Source organism: Orcinus orca, chromosome 1, assembly GCF_937001465.1.
Source record: "Orcinus orca chromosome 1, mOrcOrc1.1, whole genome shotgun sequence".
Taxonomy (NCBI): Eukaryota; Metazoa; Chordata; class Mammalia; order Artiodactyla; family Delphinidae; genus Orcinus; species Orcinus orca.
In genome coordinates, this window is record NC_064559.1 from 176,814,812 (window position 1) to 176,829,542 (window position 14,731).

Here is a 14,731-nt window from a genome sequence, read left to right on the forward strand (position 1 = left end):
AGGGTAAACATTTCTCCTTCCAGCCGGCGGAAGTCTAGCGAACCACTGCGTTTCGAGGGGCGTGGGGAACCAGGACAGCCTGGGCCAGACCGATAGGCTGTCCTGGTTCCCCCTGGCCGTCCCATAACACACTCCGGGTCTGGGTTTAGGGATCCAGATCCCCATCCCCAAACAGACAAAGGGGCTCCTCCATTCACGTTTTTTACTAAAGCACCCACACAAGTTTCTGTGCAATGTACAAACACGAGCCGGCCCTGGGGCTACTGCCTTCTCTCTGAGGGGGGCGGGGCAGGAACCCAACTGATCCGAGCCCCAACCGCCCCCATGCAAAGCCCAACCCCAAGATCCCAGGCAGCGACACAGCACCCCCTCTGGTCCCCTCCTGGCGCTGCTCCTCAGCAGGGGGTGCACCGGAGTTTGCCCCCTACAATGTTGAGTGAAAAAGGTTTCCCCTCCCCTGGGAGCATGGGGGATCCCCAGGTCTGGGAATTCCCCCTGGAAGCGACATTGCCCCCTAGTCATACCTCCCACTCTTCCAGGCCCTAGGGGACTCAAGGGGGGGAAACTGAGGCACAGAGAGGTGGAGTGACCTGGCCCAGGCCACTCGGCGAGGCAGTGCAGGGGCTGGCCCAACCCTGACAGTGAGGGGGGCTGAACTGGGGAGGGAGGAGCAGGAAGAAGGGTTGACCCCATAGAGGGCCACACTTGAGGGGCCTGCCCAGGACAGAAGCTCCCCGAAGTAGGTTCTGAAACTTCCAGGTGCAGCTGGGGGGCCTACTGAAGACCCTCAGAAAACAGAGCCCACAGTCTCTGTCCTGGGGGATCTGTCACAGAGCAGCCACCAGCCAGGCTGTAGGTCAGTCCTCTGGCAGGCAATCCTTGGCACTGGTAGCCTTTGTCCATTGGTGTCAGCCCCGAGGGGGCCATGACGGGGGCCGCCCAATGTCCACTGTGATATTAGTGAAGAGTGGTTGCCGAGACACTTCCAAGACCTGGTACCGCACTGACCCGATGCCGTCCCGCTTCATGGTCAGCTTCGTGTTTTGAATCTTGGTAAACCTAGATAGGATGGAAGTGGGTCCAGATCAGGGCTCACCACCAAACCCAACAGAGATCACTGGGGCCAAGGGGCACACCATCCTGGCTTCTTCCTGGGGTGACTCGGTTCTCTTCGTCGCCCCCTCCACCTGCCTAGAGCCCTTTGGCTCTTGCAACTACCCTCAAAAAAGAGATCTCACCCACTTGAGTCCAGAATCACAACATCCTCACAAATCTTTCTCTCATCTCAGACCTAGACACAGGGCACCCCACAGGTACCTCAAATGCAACGGGTCCTGTATCGTATGCACCATCTTTACTCCTCACACCCATCATCTCTGTGCCATCTTCTCTGTTCCTCATCCTTTAGTCACTCCTTCACCATCTATTTATTGAGCAGTCCCCGTGTGCTAGGCGCGCTCTAAGCACCAGGGTCACAGCCATGAACAGGACAGCAAGGTCCTTCCTCTCGTGGCAAGTCTATTCCACTAAGGGAGACAAGTAACAGACAAGGAAGACATCAGCGCGCTAAGGGAGACAGGAGAGGGAGACCAGGATGACTGCTGTGGAAGGGGTGCGTGCGGGCCATCAAGCTGACAGCAGAGGAAGAGCATTCCAGGCAGAGGTAACAGCACGTGCTGACCCTACACGGGAAATGGGAATTTGCACAGCTGACTGGCTCGAGCTTAATGGGCCAAGGGGAAAAACCAGAGTAAGATTAGCTGGGAGGTTAGAGCATGTACGGGCAGGCCTCTGTAAGTCAGAGGAAGCAGATTTTTATTCTGTGGGTGAGAAGACACTGAGGGATTTTTCGCCCAGTTTGGGGGAGGGAGGGCCAGGGAATATGAACTCTAGAAGAGGGAAGACAGAAAACCGGCCGGGCAAGAGGACGGAGGCCTCACTAGGGCAGAGGTAAAGGGAAAAGTGGACCAGCTCAGATATGTTTGGGGGGTTGCACTGATGTGACCGGCTGATGGTCCGGACATGTAGGGTGAGGGAAAGAAGAATCCAGAACTCCTAGATCTGAGGCAAAAGCAACTAGGTAGATGAAACCAGCATTCACAGAGTTCCTTAAGCCAGAAACATCTCGCTATCATGCCACTCCTCCCCAAGGCAGACATCACAACTGAGGATGACACCTAGACACGCTATTCCTGAAACAGGACCATGGCCCCTGGCATGTGCTTCCAGAGCTCCTCCCACCCTCATCCCAACTGTTTTGATCCTCCCAGTCCTTCTGAGCTCAGTTCAGATCGCTCTCCAGAGCCATCCCAACACTGAGCGCTCTCTCTCAGATGCCCCGAAGCACCTCTTCTCCCAGCCTCTCGTCCTTTCCCTGCTCACCATGGTTTTTATCTGAACTGCTTTTTCATCAGCTCCCTGGACGCCTGGTGTGTCACGCTTCTGCCAAAGATCAACCCTCCATCAGTGCTGCCGCCTCCCTCCCCACTCTGACGCACTGGCTTCAGAGCAGAACATCCCTACTGGTCCCGTGTGGGCACGGCAGTGTCACACCACATGCACCCGGGGCTCCGTCAACTCCTTTGGGCCTAGTCTGCTTCCTCCTGCTCCACCCGGCAGCTCTGCCAGCCCTTCACCTTCTTCAAACTCAAAGGGTGATCCTTCCAAACCCAAATCTGGTCCTGCCCCCTCCCCGCTGGAAACCCTTCCATGACTCGCCAGTGCCTCTGGGACAAAAGTGAAACTCCCAACCTGGGATCAGCAGAGACCTCCTCTCCTGTCACTCCCAGCCTTCAGACTGAAGAGTTTCAGACTCTCAGCGTATACAATGGACGTTCACATTCCAGACTCCTACACATATTATTCCTTTTATCCAGACTGGCCTCCTCCGTCAGCCTGGTGAATATAGCACTGTGCCTAGGGTAGGTGTGTGACACATATTTGTAGAATGAATAACTCTTTTCAAACTCCAGTTTACCATCACCTCCTCCAGGAAGCCTCCCACCATCACTCCCTCTTCTGCCAGGACAGCACCTTGCCCTGATCACCCTGTGCTGCCTCTGCCGGCCTCCCTGCCTAGAATGAACTTCACACGGGCTATCCAGCCGGGACTGGGTCTGACTGCTCTGCACCCTCTCACCCCCGGCCCCTACATTTCACATGCCCTCAGGCACTTCTCCCACCCAGCATCAGACACCAATGTTGCTTCCTCCTCAGAGACCAGCTGCCTACTCCAATCTCAGAGGGCTCAGCAATGATTTCCACTACCACCCCACATGGCTCGGGCCACCTCTGTCGGGTCCGCAGGCCCTGGAGCTGTACCCTGGGCCCGCTATCTCTCGTCCTATCTGTTCTGGCACAAGTGAGGTCTGCGAGGGCACCGAGAGGAATGCGAGCTACTCAGTGACGATCTGAGCCCTGCCTTTAAACTTCAGTCACTTCTAGGAATCAGGCCAGGGGCGAGAGCCAGATGGGGAGAGGCTGAGCTGGGGACTGGGGAACAGGGATCGGGGTGGTGGCAGTCATCTCTAGAAGTCAAGGGTCGGGGACCTTGGGATCACCTCTGGGGATCAGTGGCACCAGGACATCACCTCTACAGACGGAGGGGCCGGGGCGGTTGGGGTCGGGGGCGCTGGGGGTCACCTTTGAGGGTTGGGCTCATTATGCTTGTCCCGGTCGTGCTTGATCATGCGGTAGCGGCCTATGCGGATGTCTGGGCGCGAGATCTTCATCCCAGCCAGGGAGATCCTGGGGACGGGGACAGCCGGGCTGGAGCAGGCGCCAGGAAGGGCGAAGAGCCCCGCCCGGTCTGCGCCCCACCCCCCACCTCAAGCACCCAGTCTACTCCCCACCCTGTCACCACTCACCGGTTGAAGATGTCGTCATCCTCACCACCCCAACCCCAGTACTCGTTGGGGAAGCCATTGATTCTCAGGAACTGGGATTTATTCAGGCCCGACACACCTCCAAAGTAGCCGGCATAGGGCAGCCTAGGGCACGGAAGGCAGGCATCAGTGAGGGGCCCCCGGGGATTCCAGACGGAGGCCCAGCAGCTAGGGGGCCACTGGGGCTGGGAGCGATGGCCTAGGTGGGGTGGGGAGGCCCGGGTCCACCTGAGAAGGGAGCCCTCACCGAAAGCCGAACTTGTCCATGGCAATGGCGAAGTGGCGAGGCTGGTCGCCACAGCGGTACAGGTTGCGGTCATCCATGGGCACCAGGTCCACGTCACTGAAGATGAAGCAGTTGTAGGTGGCGTCCTCCTTCAGCGCCTCTAGGAAACCCACATTGAGCAGCTTGGCCCGGTTGAAGGTGTCCTCACCATGCTGGGGTTGGCGGAGGGGACAGGTCAGCTCTGGGCCTGAGACTCAGAGACACCTGCCACTTTACCACCGTCCAGAGCGGTCCCTGTGGGCCTAGTACTACCCCACCTGCCCCCACTGGGGCCCCCAGACTGTAGGGATCAAGGCCAGCTCTTTACCCTGGACCTGGCCTTGCAAGGCCTTTCAGGAATTGACTCCACCTGCTCTCTGCCCTCCGATCAGCCTGGTGAATATAGCACTGCCCTCAGATGCCACTGCCCTCAGATGCCGAGGCCCAGCTGTACTACATTCCTCCACGACCCCAGAACATGCCAGACTCTTTCTTGCCTCCAGGCCTCGGTGTTAGCAGTTCCCTCTGCCTGGAATGCTCTCCTTCTCTGCTTATCAAACTCATGTCTGGAAAGGCCTCTGTCACCAAGCCTCCCCGCCCCAGTATAATTACTCATTTCCTCCTGTGTGCTTCACTTATGCCAGGGTCCATTCCAACTGTTACAATTTAGAGCTCTCCTTTCATTCATTCCTTCAAACATGCCACGTGGCCCTGTCCTTGGTGCCAGGCGTCTTCTCTCTGCTGGTGCAGATCCTAGAGATGACTGGCCCTGAACACAGTTTCCCTACTGAGCACGTCACAGAGTGAGATGAACAAAACATGCCCCCAAATGACCAGCATCTAAGATGCAGGGACCACGAGGACTGAGCCATGAGCCTCAGCCACCTGTCCCCTCTGGCTCACGGAGATCCTCATCCAACTCCCTGGGCAGCCTCTGGGACCAGGACGGGACCAGGCTCAACTCACTTGTCTCCCCAACAAAATGATAAGCACAGTGAGCCTCGGATCCCCCGAGAAATGGGCTGCGGGACGAGGTCTCCTTGAGGCCAGCCTCCTGGCCATGTAGCCCCAAGTTCCAAATTCTGGCCAGAGCAAGGAGGGTTCCATGGAAGGAGCTGGCTGGCCCCTGAGCCCCCTGATCCAACCCATGATCTCCAGGCTGGAGCCAGAGAGGCTCCTGGTCTCCAAGTGGGACCTTCTGGAAGGAGAGGAGGAGTAGCCCCTCCTCTTCACCAGCCAGCCTGGGCCCGAGGGGGTGGGAGCTGCTCCCCTGGACCCTGAACGGCCCAGCCCCACCTGCTCTCTTTTCTCCTTGCCCTGCACCTTCCCACCAGCCCTTGGAGCAACTGTCCATTTTCTCCTGGCTCATTGGAACTCCTTTCTAACCTCACTCACCACCCCAGAGCCCTAGGTTTCTCCCACAGGGCTCATAAACATGCTCATTTCTCTCCCATCCAAAGAAAGCCCTCCCTCTAGCCACCACCCTACCTTTTGCCTTCCCTTCTGAGCAGAGGGGGTTTTTTTTGATCGAGAGTTGTCTCCAATTGGCTACTTGCATTTTGTCAAATCTGATTCCTTCTGCAACCCACTGCAATCTGCTTCCGCCCCCACCAGGCCCCTGAAATGGCTCTCGCTGGGCCCACCTTGTTGCTAAATCCACTGGACGCTTCTTGGTCTACATCCTTCCTTACTCCCCCAGCAGCGCTCATGCAGCTGCCACGCTCCCTTCTTTTTTTTTTTTTTTTTTTTTTGCGGTACGCGGGGCCTCTCACTGTTGCGGCCTCTCCCGTTGCGGAGCACAGGCTCCGGACGCGCAGGCTCAGCGGCCATGGCTCACGGGCCCGGCCGCTCCGCGGCATGTGGGATCTTCCCGGACCGGGGCACAAACCTGTGTCCCCTGCATCAGCAGGCGGACTCTCAACCACTGCGCCACCAGGAAGCCCCACGCTCCCTTCTTGGCGCTTATTCCTGGGCTCCTGGGACACCAAGCTCTCCTGGGTCTCCTCAAACCTTTCTGGCCAACCCGCGTGGCCTGTGTGTTCTCTCTTTCTCCACCCATTCCCTTATGTTCTGGCTTTCTCCTCTCAGCTCCCAAGCCTCCTGGGCAGGCTGACATTGCTGGTTTTAGGGACCATCATCTGTGTACTGGTGGCTCACAGATCCCTCTCCACCTCAGACCTCACTCCTAGGTCGATTCATTTGTCCAACTGCCTGCTGAACATTCCTCTTATACTTCCCCCAGGCACTTAAATTCATCACATGCAAAAAAGAATTCAGAGTGGCACTCTCCCCCAGACCTGGCCTAGATCCTATGTTCCCATCTCATTCAGAGGCGCAGGCATCCACACTGCCAACAGTCAAGACAGAAACCCTCGAGATGTCCCGGCATCTCCCTTTCCTTACTCTCTGCCACTTGTGTCACATCTCTCCCCTCACCCACACGACTCCTGCCCGACTCGTATGCACATTCACCACCTCCTTCCTGAAGCCTGCCTCCAGGCTCCCCTTCCATCCCACTGTCCACAAGCAATCAGAGCAATCTTTTTAATAAGCACACATTAAAACCTCACAATGGTGCCCCATCACTTTCAGGCCAGAATCCAACTGTTTAAGATGCCTCCTAAGACCCTTCTGGGTTTGGCCTCCACTAGCTCTTCCAACCTCATCTCTGTTACCCACCCTACATGTTGGACCCCACCCCTCAGTGGACAGCTCCCGAACACATGAGACCAGTTCTCTCGTTGGGGCCTGGGGCCTCCAGGTCCCTCTACATAAAATGCTTGCCTCCTCCAGTCCCTCCGCCCGCTGATGCCTGATCATCCCTCAAGACTCATCTCAATCGTCGCTTTCCCACCCCAGGGCTGGACCAGGCCCTTTGGTGGTCCCACTGCCCCCTGCTCCAACTCCAGTCACACACCACTGTCCTGGAGTCTAAAGGGATCCAAGTTCAAGTCTGGGAATTCTCTGTGGGGAGGAGGGCCTCTATCAGATCCTCTCCAGGTTCCAGCAGCCAGCCCCAGCCAGGCCCGTGGCAGGGCTCAGAGCCTGAGCTGAATTCCTGGATCTCAGCTGTGCTCAGCACTTGGCCCTAAGGCAGACTTGATCCCTCTTTCAGGTCTAACTCTCCCTCTGCTCGGGGCCCTCCATATCTCATAACCAGCACACCCTAAGCCGCCACCCCCATGGATGGGGCCTATCACGGGTAGACAATGGCGCTCACCCCCTATCGAGGCCACGCACACACCTGGCAGTGTGCACACCACCATTAACACATGTGCACTCCCCTGAACGCACATACAAACCTGCCTACACACGCAATGACATACACGTGCCCCCACATGTACGTACACATGTCCGCACAACCACTGGCAGACAAGCAGCCACGAATGCCCCCAACCCTGTGGCTCCACCAGCAGGCATGTGGGCCCTTCACCCACAGGTGCTCATAGGTTCCCTGGTGGCTGGTGGCCAGCCTGGGGGCCGCAGGCAACACACCTGGTTGATGACATAGATGCCATAGCGCAGCCGCTGTCGCCTGAGGATGGGGTGCAGATAGTGGAGCCAGTAGCGTAGGTGGTGCTCCCGGTGTCGGAAGGGGATGATGACCGCCACCGTCTGGGCTGGCGTGCAGTCGGGCGGTGTATAGCGGCCGCCCAGGAGCACGCCTGGGTTTTCCCTCTGCACCCGCTCCAGGGGCATGGGTGAGGTGAACTCAATCAGCAGTCGGCCCACTGCAGGCAGGACGGTGGCAGGAATCAGGCCTTCATCAGAACCCAGGAACATCAGCCCTCTCCCTCCGCCTGGGGTGGGCAAGGGAACCCCAGGAACAGCCCTCTGACAACACACCCAGACCCTTGGCACTCCCGTGGGTCAAGACTCCACTCTCCCAGTCCCCTGCCCATCCCTAGAGGCAAGCCCCACCCTGTAGGCTCACCAAGGCCAGGCGGCGAGTCAGGACAGGGTGGCAGGACAGGAGCCGTGGGGCCTGGCCGGGCGCTGGGAGCCTCGGGGAGCCCGGAGCTGGGGGCAGTGGCGTTGGGCCGAGAGCAGTTGGTGCTGCTGCTGGCAGCTGGGTGGAGGGCACGGGCGGGGCCTCGTGCACTGAAGCGGCTGAAGAAGGCCAAGTGCTGGGCGTAGACGTCAAAGTAGAGGATGACGGCCACGAGAAAGTGTAGCAGGCAGAGTAAGAGCACGGCCTTGCAGACGCGCTCCAGCGTACCCCCGAGCAGTCTGCTCATCCCGCAGGCGGCCACCGGCCCGCCCAATGGGCCCGGGCATCCGGCTGCTGGCCTGAGCAGGGGTAGGAGAGAAACAGACCCAGGAGGTCAGGGCCGGAGGGGCTAGGCCACCCACCCACCTCCTGCGCACCGCTCACATTCTTAGACCTGCATCCTCACGCTTACCTGCTCACACCCTTCGACTTACATTCTACCTGCAAATACACACAGTCCCGGGCAACTCACTACTCCCACATCTTCAAACAATGCCTTCCTTCCTCATCCTCATTGACACTCATAAGCACAGCCTCACCCACCCTCACACTCAGGTACGTGCCCTTATTGCCCGACTTCACACACACCCTATGGATTCCCAAGCACGTGGACATGTGACCTCTAGTTCACGCTGGCTCATACCTGAACAAGGAAACACGTTTACGTATAGACCCACATGTGTTCTCTGTGCCCCAGAGAACAAACGCCCCACAGGCCAGCATCCTCAACCCAGGACTCCTGGTCTGGGGGAGAGAGACCACTTACTGAGTACTTACCATGCAAGAGCACTTTGTACTCAAGACTTCATTTAGTCCTCTGGGGAACATGGGGGACAGTGGTTTGGTTGGACATGTTCCAGTGGCAAGCAAGCCAGGCCATCTGGGACCAGGCTGCGAAGTGGCCCTCAGCATCCAGGTGGCCCAAATCTGAACAAGATGTTTATGGGATCCCTTCCCTCTGGAGCAAGAGGTCAAAATACAGAGTGGGGCATCAGACACACCTCCCATAAGACCTCAAGGATTGGGATGAACTCTCTGGGGCCTGCCCAGCACTGCTGGTTCTGATGCCCAGAAAGGGGAACGCTTGGGCCCTGGAGACAGCATGTTAGGAGAGGGTCTTGCCTGGGCCATGGCTCTAACTGTGGGTCCGACACAGCAGCAACACTTCTGGGGGGCACTCCTGGCAGTGCTTCAGAGAGCAGGGTGAGTCTCACTCAGATACACAGCATCACACAACCACACAGACACCCGCAGTCCCAGCTACAGTCACCTGCACTCAGACACACACAGAACTACATATAGAGTCACAGACACGCCTGGGTGACAGTAACAGCAACACAACGAGTCACGCACTCACAAACAAAGCCGCTGCTCCTGGACTTACAGAGTCACACAGACGGGCTCCCGGGCAGTTCACAACACCCGGACCCACGTGCAAATACTCCCACCCCTCCCTCCGGAGCAGGGGTTCTGGGTCAGGCTGCCAGGCTGCGAGGTGCGTTTGGGCGGGGCTGTAAGGCTCAGTGGCCTGAACACGTGGCACCCCGAGACCCGGAGACAGCGAAGAGAGGGTGGGTGTGGAGCCTGGCGGGGAGGGGGCTTGGAGGAGAGGATGTGGGGTAAGGGCCGAGGAAAGGGGAGCGAGGAGCGCCTCCCCACGCCACGAGGCCAGGGTGAGCGAGGACAATAAGGGAGGCTGGCTGGGAGCGGGCAGAGGAGCCCGAGAGGGGCGAGGAGACTCGAGGGATGGGGGTAGGGTGGGGTGACGCCAGGCCGGGGTCCGGCCGCTAGCGACTCTCACCGGGTCCTGGGCGGGGATCTCGGGGCCGCGCTCGGGGCACCCCTCGCGGGGCCGGGTCTAGAATCTCGGGGCCCCGGACTGGGGGCCGCGCGCGACCCCCTCTCACCCGGCTCTCGGGGCTCAGCAGGGGGCGCCGCTCCGGCTCCGGCTGGATTCCGGGCTCCGGCGGCTGCGAACGGCTCCGTCCCCCATGGCCCGGCCCCGCCGCCTTCCGCCTCCCCGGTCAGCGGCCCCAGCGGCCCCCGGACCGCCTCCCGCCGCCGCCGCGGGCCATGGAGCCGAGCCGCCCCGGGGGGCAGGGCGGGGCCGGGCGGCCGGGCAGACCCACGGACCCGCCGACCGAGAGACCACAGCGCCGCCACCTCCCTCCCGCGCTACGGCGCCTCGGAGGGGCAGGCCCGGCCCGCGCGCCCGCGCGCGCGCCCCCGCAGCCCCCCGCCTCCAGCGCGCCCGTACCCGCCGCGCGTCTCCGACGCCCGCCCCTGCCGGCGGCTAAGCGCGACGGAGCGAGGGGACGGAGGACCAGGGAGGGGCGGGAGAAATTAATCAGACTCATCCAACGGGATGGATTCGAGGTCCGAACCGGAGAGGGTGTGGATGGGTAAAACCCATTACGGAGGAATGGGGTCTGGCCTGGGTTGGAGCGCAAACTCAGCCAAAGAAGGGCACCTGGAAGTTAGGCCAACTCGTGCAGGGAGATCAGGGATTTGTCAGCTCATCGATGGGAGCATGACTAAGGGTCCGCCAGAGGAGGGGCCTGCTAGTTAAAACTGGGCAGGACACTGAAAGGCGTAGACAGAAGTGTGTGGCAGGGGCTTCTAGGGAACAGGAGGTTGGACAGGAGTGGGAGGAGCTGGACATGGCCCCAAGGGATCAAAGTAGTTACTGGCCAGGTACGGTGCTGGGACGGGCAGAGGCAAATGAATGCGTTCCAAGGCCCCAGGGGTAGAGATGATGGATGCCTGAGGGTAGAGCCAGGTAAGCATGTGGCTAACTGAGGCTGGGCTGACCAGAGCCCTGAAGGCATGGAACTAGGACACCTCCCTTCCCCACACAAACACATGGGCCCATATACCTAGACCCCCCCCCTTCCCTTCAATAAAGATGTTCAGAGCTACAGAGTCCTCAGCCCAGCACACTCTCCTTCCAACCCAGGAGCCATGGTTGTCCACAGCAGAGACAGTGTATATGAGTCGGAAAGTTGGCAAGAAGCTGGCATGAAGTTGAGAACTACAGGCCTGTTTACCCTTCCTCTGTGAAAGGAGGTGGCGAAGAAAGGCAAGAGAAGCAGCACTGACCCAGACAAATACCATGTTTATTTCACAAACACTGGGAAGATGGGTTGGAGATGGAGGTGGGACACGGGTGCCAAGCTGCACACAGTCAACAGCAGCCCACTCTCCACACTGCGGATCCAGCCAGGCAGTGCCTCAGAAGTGAGTGCAGGGAGGGCCCTGAACACCAAGCCCCCTGAAAGCCTAAGGGGCACAGCTCCAGCTGTCCTGGGAAAACCACAAATAAATAAGAGTGGGGCACGGCCCCGCCCACGCAGATCATCTAATCACCCATCTTCACTCTGGAGGTCTGCAAAAGAGGTACAGGAGAAATCAGTCAGGGACAGAGAAACAGATTAGACAATGACAAATGACAGATGCTCAGACCCATGGCAGGATGGACAGACCACAACAGATGGATGATTAGACCAGGATGGACATGTTGTGACAAACACAGTGAACAGGGACACAGAGACAACTACAGAGTTCAACTGTGGGACAGACAAGACAGAGAGAAGTGGCATATGGACAGTGCCAGTCACCAAGTCAACCCAGTCAGGCGCCCACAGTCACACTCAGACACTCAGGCTGATCCTTAATCACACACCCCCCCATGTGCTGTCCTACTGACATCACAGTCAAACACAGCAAGACGGACTGAGACAGACGCATCCCAACCTGGTCTAGACTATAAAGACAGCGAGGAAGAGACAAAATAACAGAACAAGAAAGAGAAGCTAAATCTTTTGTATATAGACACAACAGACAAAAAAAGACAGTTGTCAGTGATACCACACTGCAGACAAAAATAAATGGAGAACTTCAAAAGGGGAAAACCAAAAGATGGGAACTAGGTGGTGGAAACTATGTGAGAGGTTCTTATGGTTACAGGTGTAGACGGAAGCACTGTGGCTCCTCCAGAAGAAGGGTGAGGCCGGGTTGGGGACAAGAATAGAGGCTTCCCGGGGGGATTCAGCACCTGAAGGATCGCGACGATGACCCCAAAGAGGCCGATGGCACTGCCAAAGATCTCCACGACGAGAATCTTCACGAAGAGGCTGGGGTTCTGTGCATCAGCCAAGGCGGCACCGCTGCCCACGATGCCCACGCACACGCCACAGAAGAGGTTCGACAGGCCCACCGTGAGGCCGGCCCCAAACATGGAGTAACCTGGAGCGACGGGAGGGGAGCACTGAGGCCAAGCCAGACACAAGGAGACATGAGGGCAAGGGATTCAACATGGAATAATGGGGCCAGCCACCACCCCAACTCTACAAAGCAGCCCAACGTAGGTGAGAGAATATCAAAATGAAGAATCTAAGCTGGGGTGCACACTGCAGGGGGAAGCAGCTGTGAAGCCCCAACTTTTTGCCTTCACATACCCACCTACCTGCATGGTAGTTTCGATGGCCAATGGCCTTGGGGTCAGTAGCACTGAAAGGCTGAGGGAAGCAGAGAAATAATCAGAAATCACCCCCTACTCCACTCCCCCTCCTCCACCATCACTAAGCAATATATAAACACACTGGAATAGATGCCCACCCCACCTAGTCCTCCATACCTCAGCCATGTTGCTAATGACAATCGCCATGATGATGCCATAGATGGCCACAGCCTCACAGAAGATGATGCTGGTAGTGGTAGCAGGGGATTAGGGAGTGGAGAGGAGAAAGAGTTGAGAAAGGAACCAACCTTCCTCCCTGAAGAGTCTCCAGCCACCTCTCCCCCACTGACATCCGACCCCAGCAGGAGGCTTGTCAGGAGCAGCACGTCAGGCAGGTCAAACGCACAGGCAGCTACCAATGCAGCTGGCTCTGACAACCTTACAAGGGTCCTACACTTACCTGACCAGGTTCTTGGTCTTAATCCTGGGGGCCTTCACCCCTCCCCCAATGATGGAAGAGCCAGTGATATAGATGCCCCTGGTGGACGGATAAGAAACCAATGAGCAGAGCCCAATCCTGTCATTGCCCCCAAGATGACTAAGAACCCAGTGACACCACTTGCTATGATTCAGCCCCTCCCCTGACCCATGACCCCAACACTTACCATGCTGCCCCAACCACAGACAGAGAGATAGCTAGGCCAATTCCCAGGTTTGACCACATGAAGGGGGAAGTCTCCGTCAGGAACCTGGTGTGTAGACGGCGGAAGACAATTCAGCCGTGGTGGAGAAGTGGGCACAAAATCCACCCCCTCCCCAACACCCCCAGTCCTCCATGCTGAGACAAAACACTTCATGTTTCCCAAAGGTCCCCATCCCAGACAGCTGGGGGGGTGGGGTGGGGTGGGGTGCGGTAGGGATCGGATCAGAGAGGGCAGGCTGCAAAGAAGCTCCTAGGGGAAACCTCTCCCTTACCATGCCACATCAAAGCGGAAGCCCAAGTCAAAAATGGTGTAGCAGATTCCTGCAGCAGTGAGAAAAACGAGGGTTAGGGACTGCTCTCTAGAGAGAAGCGCCACAACTTAGGCAAGAAGTTACTGCCCAGCTGATGGGCCACCTTCCCAAAAGGTCTGCCTACACCTAAGTCAAGGGAGAGTCCTCTGGCTGGCCCCACGCAAAAGCACAGCTGCCTATACAAATGCCTCTACTCAGACCTCCATTTTCTGCCACTCCTTCAGGAACATATCCCCTCTGTGACACCACCTCCCTGACCCAGACCCGTCAAGAGGAGCCACCGGCAGGCCTGAATACCCTGGAGGAGGGGAGGGAGCAAGAGCTCTGGCCAGGCCCCACCAGATGCAGCCAGCCCAATCCGAGCCGCTGTTTACCCAACACGCTGTGCGTGTGGGGGGAGAGCAAGACTACCGGGAAAAGAGGAACTGGAGCAGCCGGCTCGTGACCCAAGCAGGCCGGTCAAGAGCAAGAGAGGGACGACAGCAGGGAGCGAGGGAAGGGGGCGGCAGTGACAGAAACGGACAAGGGCTGAGCTCGCGGTCCCCAGCAAGCCCCGCCCGCGCCCCTCCCCAAGCAGCTGGAGATACGGGTCTCCTCCCCGCGCCGGGGCCCAGTATTCCCAAGCCTCCGCTTCCCCGCTGGGCTCCAGCCGGGCTAGCTCGGCCCGATGCCGGCCCCGCCCGCCAGGGCCCGGCCTCACCCACGACGAGCAGGCAGGCCCAGAAGGCCACGAAGACCCCGGAGTAGAGCAGCACTAGCCCAGTCATGGCGGCAACGACGGCTGGTCTCGGGTCGGGGGCGGGGTGGGGGGCCGGAGCTCAAACCTCGTCCCGGCGTCCGCCGTCCGCCCCGCAGTGTCACCTGACTCACCCACGTGACGCGCCGGCGCCACGTGACCACACGCCAGGCCTGGCGCCCCGGCGCCGCCGGTCTAGAACTTGGTGATGCCGGAAGTGCGACGCAGAGGATTGTGGTGGTTGTAGTCTCGCACGCCTGAGGGCCTCGGATGCCCTTCTTACTCAGTACCTCGACTCCTTGCCTGGCCGGTCAGTCTCGCGTCCGACCAAGCTCGCTCCTTCTGCGCCCCGACACTCCGTCCTGCTCCGGCCACCAGCCCT

At 58.8% G+C, this 14,731-nt stretch overlaps 2 protein-coding genes across 10 annotated transcripts; both read right to left on the reverse strand.

Annotated features, from left to right (window-relative positions):
- Positions 1-185: 185 nt before the first annotated feature.
- B4GALT2 (beta-1,4-galactosyltransferase 2) lies at positions 186-10,360 on the reverse strand. 9 transcript variants are annotated; one of them, XR_007470003.1, is made up of 10 exons: positions 10,048-10,360; positions 8,918-9,098; positions 8,729-8,783; positions 8,084-8,439; positions 7,645-7,880; positions 4,132-4,322; positions 3,867-3,989; positions 3,643-3,747; positions 2,752-2,916; positions 925-1,059 (listed from the first exon to the last, which is right to left on the reverse strand). XR_007470003.1 is itself a non-coding variant. In XM_049694043.1 (9 exons), the coding sequence occupies exons 3-9, from the start codon at positions 8,779-8,781 to the stop codon at positions 909-911; spliced, it is 1,215 nt and encodes a 404-aa protein (XP_049550000.1). In that variant the 5' UTR covers positions 8,782-8,783; positions 8,918-9,098; positions 10,048-10,358; the 3' UTR covers positions 186-908. The 9 variants fall into 9 exon arrangements, 8 of the variants coding, with proteins under 8 accessions (XP_049550000.1, XP_033277784.1, XP_049550024.1 ...); XM_049694043.1 differs by lacking the exon at positions 2,752-2,916 and having other exon boundaries at positions 186-1,059; positions 10,048-10,358; XM_033421893.2 differs by lacking the exon at positions 2,752-2,916 and having other exon boundaries at positions 186-1,059; positions 9,942-10,081.
- An 875-nt stretch (positions 10,361-11,235) lies between these two features.
- On the reverse strand, positions 11,236-14,470 carry ATP6V0B (ATPase H+ transporting V0 subunit b). Its single transcript, XM_004266317.4, has 8 exons — positions 14,314-14,470; positions 13,575-13,623; positions 13,265-13,348; positions 13,060-13,137; positions 12,777-12,846; positions 12,606-12,657; positions 12,195-12,385; positions 11,236-11,525 (listed from the first exon to the last, which is right to left on the reverse strand). The coding sequence occupies exons 1-8, from the start codon at positions 14,378-14,380 to the stop codon at positions 11,499-11,501; spliced, it is 618 nt and encodes a 205-aa protein (XP_004266365.1). The 5' UTR covers positions 14,381-14,470; the 3' UTR covers positions 11,236-11,498.
- Between the last annotated feature and the right edge of the window lie 261 nt (positions 14,471-14,731).

Bases quoted from the DNA above. Each gene is read 5' to 3' on its own strand.
- B4GALT2 (XM_049694043.1), bottom strand. From the start codon at position 8,781: ATGAGCCAGCGTGAACTAGAGGTCACATGTCCACGTGCTTGGGAATCC. The intron at 8,440-8,728 runs GTGTGTGTGAAG...ACCCCTGCTCAG, and splicing joins CGTGCTTGGGAATCCATAGG to GCCAGCAGCCGGATGCCCGG. The intron at 3,748-3,866 runs GTGAGTGGTGAC...CCCCGTCCCCAG, and splicing joins GATGACGACATCTTCAACCG to GATCTCCCTGGCTGGGATGA.
- ATP6V0B (XM_004266317.4), bottom strand. From the start codon at position 14,380: ATGACTGGGCTAGTGCTGCTCTACTCCGGGGTCTTCGTGGCCTTCTGG. The intron at 12,847-13,059 runs GTAAGTGTAGGA...TACCACTACCAG, and splicing joins AAGACCAAGAACCTGGTCAG to CATCATCTTCTGTGAGGCTG. The intron at 12,386-12,605 runs GTAGGTGGGTAT...CCGTCGCTCCAG, and splicing joins CCATCGAAACTACCATGCAG to GTTACTCCATGTTTGGGGCC.